The sequence below is a fragment of the Myotis yumanensis genome, unplaced genomic scaffold (genome assembly GCF_028538775.1).
Source record: "Myotis yumanensis isolate MYYU_CA2020_CCGP unplaced genomic scaffold, mMyoYum1.0.hap1 SCAF_4, whole genome shotgun sequence".
In the NCBI taxonomy this organism is placed as follows: domain Eukaryota; kingdom Metazoa; phylum Chordata; class Mammalia; order Chiroptera; family Vespertilionidae; genus Myotis; species Myotis yumanensis.
In genome coordinates, this window is record NW_027223755.1 from 95,736,809 (window position 1) to 95,746,245 (window position 9,437).

At 58.7% G+C, this 9,437-nt stretch overlaps 1 protein-coding gene across 7 annotated transcripts in view; it reads left to right on the forward strand.

Annotated features, from left to right (window-relative positions):
• The window catches only part of CARHSP1 (calcium regulated heat stable protein 1), a 29,176-nt gene that overhangs the window by 3,738 nt on the left and 16,001 nt on the right, over window positions 1-9,437 (forward strand). For 2 of the 7 annotated variants that reach the window (XM_070413005.1, XM_070413009.1), the window contains exons 2-5: window positions 3,849-4,013; window positions 4,255-4,353; window positions 4,633-4,755; window positions 6,565-8,601. In XM_070413005.1, coding sequence (XP_070269106.1) covers window positions 3,856-4,013; window positions 4,255-4,353; window positions 4,633-4,755; window positions 6,565-6,727 — 543 coding nt within the window. In that variant the 5' untranslated portion in view covers window positions 3,849-3,855 and the 3' untranslated portion in view covers window positions 6,728-8,601. The other 5 variants (XM_070413008.1, XM_070413006.1, XM_070413007.1 and 2 more) reach the window with 5 other exon arrangements.

Consider the following 9,437-nt stretch of genomic DNA (forward strand, 5'->3'; position numbering starts at 1 on the left):
GTTGTCGAGGCAGGAATTTTGCTGTCTTGAGCTTCATTCCTGTACATGGTGGGTGCCCAGTAACTTAGTTGACTGGGAGGCAACATTCGTCAAGGTCCTCGGTGCCAGTGTAGCACCGGTGTGTGTGGGGCAGGCTGAGGCCCGCCTGGCCCACTGGTGTGCACACTCTGGCAGTGACAAGCCTGGGCCATAAGCCAGAGCAGGCACACCTGTATGCCTGTGTTCAGAGGCACAGATGGCTCAAGTCATGTGTGAGCACACATACCTGTGCACACACATATACACACATGTCAGATACACAAACACATGTGTGCACAGAGCAGCAACTGTGACATGCCTTGGGTATATTTGGCCTGAGTTTGCTGCAGGCCAGAGGCCTGCCCCAGGTGCGGCCTAGAGCCTCTGGCCAGCCTGAGCATCTGTTTGCAAACTCCTCCCAGCTGCAGGGAGCTGGGGGAGGGCGGTAGTCACACCGAGTGGGGCTGCCTCCTTCAGGGGTGCTCCAAGACCACCCCTGGGACCACAGTTGCCCAGCGGGAAGCCTGGACTATGCTGGTTGGGGGGCTGGGGTTGGGTTGCTGCATGCACACTCGAGCACGTGTGTGTGTGTGTGTGTGTGTGTGTGTGTGTTGGGGGAGGGGGGCGGCAACAGGGCCCCAGAGCTGGCTCTTGGGTGACTGGCAACTCCCTCCCACAGCTGTTTTCCTTACAGCTGGACTTTGACCTAAACTGAGGCCTCCCCCGCACAGAGGCAATTCTCTCCCCCTCCTTCTCCCTACCAGGCCCTTGGCCAGGCCTGCTCCAGCTGCCCCAGCTGCTCTCCAGCTCAGATGGGCCATGAGAGGCGGGCAGGGTGGTGATGATTCAGGCTCCTGGGTCTCCCAGGCCGGCACTTCCCTTCCCCCTCCCGGGTCACTCCTGCTTTCAGTGCCCGAGTTTCTTCCTCTGCCAGGTGAGCATGAATGTGGCCACCTTCTGCGGGCTGTGCAAGGGGCTGAGCACACCAAGGGCACAGTCAGCGCCAGCCAGGGCTTCGGGTCTGGTGCTGGGTAAGGAGTCCTTGGGCCATTCCCTGATGTGTGGCAGCCCCGGTGCTGGGCCCCAGAGACCTAGAGGGGCCCCGTGCTGCCCTCAGGTTGCTTACCCACCAGGTCATGGGCTTCTGATGGCCCCTCTGAGGGACTGAGTGTATTGGGGGAGTTGAGGGGGTGGGGGTGGAGCGAGAAGGGGGCCCAATTTGGCCTGCTTCATTAACCCAGGTGGAGATGGGCTTGGCAAGGGGAATGGAGACAGACAGACAGACAAATAGGTGTGAAGAAAGGCAGACACATGTGGTGATGCTGATGATGCCCAAGGCTTCCTGCGCTGGCCCTGCCCTCCCTCCCACCCCACCTCCTGCCTCTTACCTTCTCCATCCCCAGCAGCCACCTCATAGCCTCTTTGCTGGCCTCAGTCATACCTGGGCCTCTGTCAACCTCAGGACCTTTGCACAGGCATCTCCTCTCCCCGCGACCCCCCCCCCCCCCCCCCCCCCCGCCACCCGCCCCCTGCCTCCTCCTGCTTTTCAGATGGTTGACTCGTATTGTTCAGGATCCAGCTTGTAAGCTCGTTAGGGAAGCACCCCCACCCTGTTCTTTTTATCTCCTTCTGTGTATTTCTACCAGCCCTTTTGGAAATCTGCAATGATCTTGTTCATATATTGATTTACCTGTTTATTCTCTGGCTCCAAATTTAGCCCTGTGTCTCCAGTGCCATGAATAGGGCCTGGCACTGGGCACACATTTGTTGAATAATCTTATGATGACAATTATACAACAATTATAGCTGTCACTTATTGCTCACGTGTTGGGGGCAGACGGTGTGCCGAGCGCTCAGCGTGTGTTATTTCATCTTCACGATCCTGTTGGGAAGTCAGGACTATTATCATCTCCATCTCCCGGGCTTGGAAACGGGAGGTCCAGAGAGGTTCAGTAGCTTGCCCAAGATCGCACAGCTGGCAGGTGGTGGGGTCTGGAGTGAGATGTGCCTGACCCAGAGGGAAGGAGGGGGATTACGGGTGGAAGTGGGGAGGGCATTCTCCGCACTCTGGTGTCACTGAGCTACTGTGGTCCCACCTGCTGCCCTGGGAGGCCTGAGTGTGGGCGGGGCGGGGCCCTCCCTTCTCTGGGCTGGCCCCTTCCCAGAACCCCGTGCGATGGAACATTCCAGGACTCTATGACCTGTGCTGGTGGGTCACGCTGGAGCCCTGACCCCCAGCCTCGCAGCCGGGGCCTTTTTGAGGTGGGGGCTCCCCGGACTCCCGGTCCTCCCTGGCTGTGGCTGCAGCTGAGAGAAGGGTCAGGAGGTAGCTATGCCAGGTCCTCCAGAGGCCAGCTGGCCCCTTCTCAGCCAGCTAGAGCCCGGAGCTGCCGGGGGAGGGGTGGTGGGCGGTGGTGGGGTGGTGGTGGGGAGTGTGGGGGCAGAGATTTTGTTTTTTGGGGAGAGGAATCAGGCCGGGTGCTTGCGGTTTGGTTGAGGACCGAGGGGACATTGCTGGGTGACTTTGAAACCTTGGTGCCCTGGGGCCACATAGTTACGAGAAATGAGGGAAGCAGATTGTCAGCGCTGCTAGTTTTTCTCACGAGTAGCTGGAAACCTGGAATTTGAGGCAAACTCCTGAATGTTTAAAAGATAGCTCATATTTTAAATTTGAAAACCCCGTGTGAGGCACTTATGCCCGTTGGGCCGCTTCTGTCTCCCCTGTGCGTGAACTTGGGTGAGTCTGGGCTCAGGCTCCTGGCCTCCCTCGTGGCCTTCCCGAAGTCGAAGCCCAAGCAGGCGCCCCCCCCCCCTCGCCCCCCCACCCCCCGCAGATGGGAAATTCATCTCCGAGAGGGGAAGGGACTTACCCGGGCCCCCTGGCTCCTGGCCTGGGCTCTTTGTGCTTGACCTTGAGCCAAGGCCGAGATAGAGAGGGCGCCTTTGTAGTCACCATGTGGTGTTCTTTGGGTGCAGCGGGCCACCTCCGGATCTTGGCAAAAGGTCCCGAGCAAGGCAGCCCTGTGGAGTGCACGCCCCCAGCCCTCCGGCGGCTGGTCCCACCCCTGATGCATGTTGGGAGATCACCGAGGTAATCAGTGGTCCTAGCAGCCTGGTGATCCAGATGGGGCGGGAATTCACTTGGAGCAGCTGGGTCTTTGTAAGGGGCTGGTGGACATGCTGCCTTCGAGATGGCCCTCCATGCCGGCTTGTCATAGCCCCGGGGATCCAGACTTGGTGTCTGAGCCTGTCTTTGGTTTGTGTCCCAGAGTTTCCTGGATGAACACTGAGCTATTTCTTTTGCCTCCTCCTCCCCTCCCCCTCCCCCCTCCCCTCTCTCCCCTCTCCTCCCCTTGGCGCTTAGCAGGGTCCAGAAAATGTTTCTCAGCCTGGAGTCCTGATCTAGGGGTTGGCATAAAGCAAGGCCTGCCTGCCTGTCTCCAAACCCCGCTCCCTCCCTGGCTCCTCCCCTCCCTTCCTGTCACAGTATTTACTAACCGCCCCAGGTCTGTGCTGGGCACTGAGGACACACAGGGGACCAACGCCGTCCTTGTCATGGGTACCAGCTGGCCTTTCTGAGCAGCGCTGTGACGGAGGGAGGCCGGGCTGCTGCAGACCCTGGGGGGCGCCTGACCTGCTGGGCCCGCCAGCGTGTCTGTGGACACTGTTTGTGAGCCGTGGCTGTGACCCGCATGCTCAGGGAGCTGGGACCTGCGTTCCACAGCGAGAGGAATGGGTCTCCGATGGCAGGCTCCCCGAGGTGGGGGTGGGGATGCATCTGGGGCCTCCCTGTGGGGGGTGAGCCTCTGAGAGCCCCCCTCTCTCTCCAGGTCAGCCATGTCATCTGAACCTCCTGCGCCACCACAGCCCCCCACCCACCAGGCTTCGGTCGGGCTGCTCGACACCCAGCGGGCCCGCAACCGCTCACCATCCCCGCTCCGGAGCAATGTGGTCCCCAGCCCACTGCCCACTCGCCGGACCAGGACCTTCTCCGCGTGAGTCTCGGGCTGGCTGGGGGAGGCTTCCAGAGACCGGTGGCCATCTCTGTGCCTCAGTGACCCTGTTTGTCTCAGGGGGAGACGTGGAGTTGGGGTCAGGGCGAGAACTGGAGAGTGCCTTGCGAACTCTGGAGGGCGCACGGCCCCAGGCCCACCGGAGCCTGTCGTGAGCTGGGTCGAGACCGCTGGGGTCTTAAATCGCTGGCCTTTAACCACACGGAGCCTCTTCCCTTGTCAGACCTCAACTTCCTCAGCTGCAAAATGGGGACAGGAGCAGGGCTGCCACGGCGCTGCCGAGGATGCACACGGTGCCTGGCAGATGCAGACCTCAGGCCCAGTGAGTGGAGGCTGCTGCTCGGATTGATTACTGATTTGCTGTCAGCTTTTAGTCTAATACCCTCTTTTCAATGGGGGACTGAGTCCTGAGAACAATTGCCAGGGTCATCAGGGAGTCACTCGTACTGGGTTCTGTGTGAACGGCCCCCACAGCTGTGCCAGGACCTCCAGGGGCACAGCTGTGGGCAGGGCTGGGATGAGCTGGGTGGGCCCCAGGAGAGTGGGTGTCTGTCTGAAGGGCTGGTGGGGCCCCCTCACACTCCCCCCCCTCCTCTGTCAGGACGGTGAGGGCCTCGCAGGGCCCCATCTACAAAGGAGTGTGCAAATGCTTCTGTCGCTCCAAGGGCCACGGCTTCATCACCCCGGCTGACGGCGGCCCCGACATCTTCCTGCACATCTCTGAGTGAGTCCGTGGGGCTGGGCGGGCTGGGCGGGCCCTGTCTTGGTTCCTCAGTGGCAGGGAGAGTATGTGACCATGATGGGTGCAGGGGTGAGGGGTGAGGCCAGGCATGTGGGACCCGGTGTGACTGTGTTCAGGGGTGGGGTTGTGAGACGGCACTTGGTGGTGCTGGTGTATGTGATGCTGCAGGTGACAGTCTGCGTGCGTGCGCGTGCGCAGTGTGTGCAGAACCATTGGGGTGGGATGGGGCCGAGTGCCCCAGTGTATCTGGTGGATGGGGAGGGGCGCCCCTGTGTTTGGCCTCAGGGTGGTTTCCTGCCCGGCCCCTCTGATCCGGGAAGTTGGAGCTGGATCCTTTCTCTAGTCACTTGCTCACTGACGACATCCTTCCTTCCTGAGTGTCTGGAAGGCCTTGGAGGGCCCAGGGCGGGGCCCACGCATGCAGGCCCCGGCGGCCTGCGGCCTGCATTCCACTTCCGGCCTTCAGCTATGTGGGGACCTGACCTGGCACCCTTACCCCACCCCACCCTTTGGCCTCAGCATCCCCTGATCTTTCATTTCAGTTTGTGGGAAAGTGGTGTTCTGCACAGGCTGGGGCCAAAGTAGGTTTACAGTGGTGAGTGCGCAAAGCACAGTTTACTCTTGTATTATTATTTATTATTGTATTATTTTCCACATGAAGAGTTATAAACCTACTTTTGCCTCACCCTGTATATAGAAACCATGTTTTTGAAAATAGGAACCGATTGCAGATGTCGGCTGTGCTGGGAGAATTACCCTTTCTTTATTCCCCTCCCACTGCTCACACGGCAGGTCTTACTAGTAAGTAGGGCCCCTATACAGCGTAGACCTAGGATGCTAAAGCATCGCATCACGTATGTGAGTGCACACGTGGATGTGCATTGCCTCTTTCCAGAAAGGACTTGTGGAGGTTTACAAGGATATGCTCAGGGCATCAGGAAAGATAAGTTAGTAAGAAACATGGGGGTGGGAGCAGGTGAGAAAGCAGAGGTCCTGAGGTGCCTGGTGCTGCTGCGGCAAGTGCTGCCCCTGTATCCTGAGCTCCCTGGTTGCCAGGTCGAAGAGGGAAGCTCCATTTGCTCTGTGATTCTTTAACCGAGGCAGACCAGTTCTGGGGGAGCTGGCCCTGGCGCTCAGGATCTCAAGGGGATTTGTGGAGTCTCATCAAGGGGGCAGCAAGATGGGCACATCACCCCCATGGGCGGGATGGTGACTTCAGGGAATGGCCCCAGGGGAGAGGACCCTCCTTGAACTGGCTTTAAGCACAAAGGATCTTTCTGGAAGGCTCACCATTTCTGGGGAGTGGAAGAGCAGGTGCAGCCTGGGTTCTGGGACTCCTGGACCAGTGGGCATGAGGCTGGTGGGGGAATCACTCCACCAGGCATCACTCATCTCCTGTAGGGCCACCTCGTTTCTCTCTCTGGTTCAGACTGGCTCCCCTGCTCTTCTGTCCAAGAGGCCCCGGGTCGCCCACGCTTACCGTAAAGTGTGAGCACCTCCAAGCTGAGCTCCTCTGTCTCAGCGTCAGAGGTCCCAGGGCAGCAGCTGATTGGGTGCGGGCTCCACAGCAGCACGGAGGGAGCGGGAAGGGAGAGGCTGGGGCAGTGGGGGGCTGGGGTGGCGTGGCACCACTGAGGCATGGTGGCTCCCTCTGACTCAGGGGGCAGGGCGGGAGGGGCAGTTCCCCTAGGAGCCCGGGGTGGCCCTCTGACCGGCAGGGGCTGTGTCCTGGGCGTGGCATCCCACGGCTCGGCTGAGTGTGGGCGCTGAGTGCTTCTCCCCACCCCGCAGCGTGGAAGGGGAGTACGTGCCGGTGGAAGGCGACGAGGTCACCTACAAGATGTGTTCCATCCCGCCCAAGCACGAGAAGCTGCAGGCCGTGGAGGTGGTCATCACCCACCTGGCGCCGGGCACCAAGCACGAGACCTGGTCCGGCCACGTCGTCAGCTCCTAGGAGAGGCCAGGAGCGCCCCTTCTCCTGGGCTTGTGGGAGACCGCGGGAGGAGGAGGCGGGACCGGACTGGAGATGACATTCCCCTGCCCGAGATGCGCGGCTTCAGAGCGGGGAGCGTGGTCCCTTTCAAGTATCTCCTGGTGGAAGGGGGTCGGGTCGGGGGCAGGCACGGGGTGTCTGGGCCACCAGCACAGCCTCTGACCATCACAACAACCGCACCATCTGAAAAGTATTAAAAGCATTGAACAAGGAGAGGCGCCCGGCTGGTGGCTGAGTAGAGGGTGCGGCCCGCGCCCCGGGGGTGGGTCAGGTGGTATTTCTCCAGCCCACGGAGTCCCTCATCCCCATCCCCCTGGGGTGGGAGGCTCAGAACTCCGCCGGGTGGTGACATACTTGGATCCTGTGTGTTTCCCCAGCATGAATTCCCACCCTAGCGCCCCCTTCTTGTGTCTCCCTGGCCCTGGGCAGAGCAGGCTTTTTGATTCTAGGCTTGGTTGGTTCCAGGGGAGCTGGCTTCAGGGGGCAGTGGTGGGAGGGTCTTAGGTGCCTTTGCAGTGGGAGGTGTCACAGCTGGGGGTCGGGAAGAGTTTTCCCAGGAGCCCTTAGCCCTCCATCTGGGAAAGCCGTGCTGAGAGCTGAATTCTAACCCTTAGAAGCCTGGTCTTCTCCAGCTGCCTTCAAGCTGAGTGATTAGGTCCCAGCAGCCATTGCACATCCCCTCCCTGTTATTTAGGTGGCGGATGGGGAGGGAGGAGGGAGGGTAGAGGGGAGGGTGTTTGTTTTAAAACAGACCTTTTTCCTGATCCTTCCAGAAAAGAGTAAGTAGCTTGCTTTCTGACAGCCTGGGAAAGTCAGACGCTGGAGAAATACATGTTGAGCGAAGGGGTTGTCTTGAAAATAGGCCTGAAGAAATGTGAGGAGTTTTTCTTTTTAAAGTAACTGCCGCTCTCACCAGAGCCAGCTCTGTTTGCGCTTTCTGCCGACATGGCGAGCCTTTGTAGCTAGTTCCAGTAAACAGATCTTCTCTAGGATTGTATTTGCTGTGCTTTGGTTTGGCTGTCGTTGGGATTTTTAAGTAGAACTAGCTGGGTAATGCATTTGAAATATGTGGCTGATGTGGAGTCAGGAATCCATTTGTCAGCGTGGAAAGTGAACCCTTTAAAGCTGGCTTTGGGCAGACAGGATATTCCAGACCGAAGACGGAAGACGGGGCTTTGGGGGCGGGAAGGAGTCCTGGCCCCCAGTTGTCTGCGTTCTGGGACGGCCTCGTCGGAAGGGTGGGAGGCTGGAACTGCTTGGCCGCTGGCTGGCGCAGTTGTTTTAACACAAAGTGTGTGTGATGACGTGTGTGCAGTGAAACACCACGGTTAGTGACTCCATCTGCCTTTTCCTGGCTCATCGTGCCCCTTGCACGGCTCTCTGCCTCCTGGCTTCGCCTTCTGCTGGGTCCAAGGTGGCCTTTTCCCCCTCGAGCCTTGGGTGTGCCCAGGTGGCCCCTGGAGGCTGCCTGTCGGGTACAGACCACACTTCTGGAGCCACTTGTGCCAGGAGCCCCGTCTTTTGTGTGACCCCACAGACTCCGCCTGCCAGTGGGTTGGGATCGGATCTTTTGTTCGGAGGTGACCTGTGTGTGGAATCCTTTGCAAATTGCTCCTGCAGTCCTTCCTGTGTGACCAGCTCTTCAATGGGTATTCCAGAGCCACACGATGTCCCCAGAGCTGGAAGGGAGGCTCTCCCACTCAGTCCCAACAGATAGAACCTGCTCTGGGCTCTGGAGGACTGGGGGGTTGGTGAGCGAGATGGGAGTTGCACCCCGGATTCCTAAATCCGAATCTTTCCTCCCACCTTCCTGTCAATAAAGGTTGTTTTGTGCACGGCTGTGTGTTGTTTGTTAACGAGGAGCTGGCTGTGAGGAAGCCCGTCCTGTCCTCCTAGCCAGAGGGTAAGGGCGGCTCCCCACGCCAGGCTGAGTCATTCTGCTTCGCAGCTGGTTGTTTTGGGGTTGAGTCAGAAAATGGGATCATACCTTTTCCCTGAACTGTCAGGTTCAATGTAGGAAGCTTAGAAGTAGAACGTGGCTTTGTGACAACAGAAAATGCTACTTGGTCACTTGTGGATAGATTCCCTGTGGATGCGTTTATAGTTCGGTTGTGTGAGGCTGAGCCGTGAGAACGAGTGTTTGGCTTCCAGGAGGGCGGGAGGAGGTGAGGGGCTGGGCTGGATGACAGGCAGGGCCGCTCCGGGAGGGTCTTCACGTGTGTCGGGCTGGGAAGGTCTCCCTGGGACAGTCTTTCTCAGGAGAGGTGGATAACGATCTTGGCTGGTGCAGAGGTGAACATTTTTATTTTAAGGCTACATTTTTTTTCAGAGTGTATTAGGAAAGGCCCTGGCCGCGTGGCTCAGTTGGTGAGAGCGTCATCCCGATACACCAAGGCAGGGGTCCTCAAACTTTTTAAACAGGGGGCCAGTTCATTGTCCCTCAGGCCGTTGGAGGGCCGGACTATAGTTTAAAAAAAAACTATGAACAAATTCCTATGCACACTGAACATACCTTATTTTGAAGTAAAAAAACAAAACGGGAACAAATACAATATTTGTATTTGCATGTGGCCCGTGGGCCGTAGTTTGAGGACCCCTGCACCAAGGTTTTGGGTTCAATCCTGGGTCAGGGCACATACACGCAACCAATGAATGCATCAATAAGTGGAAC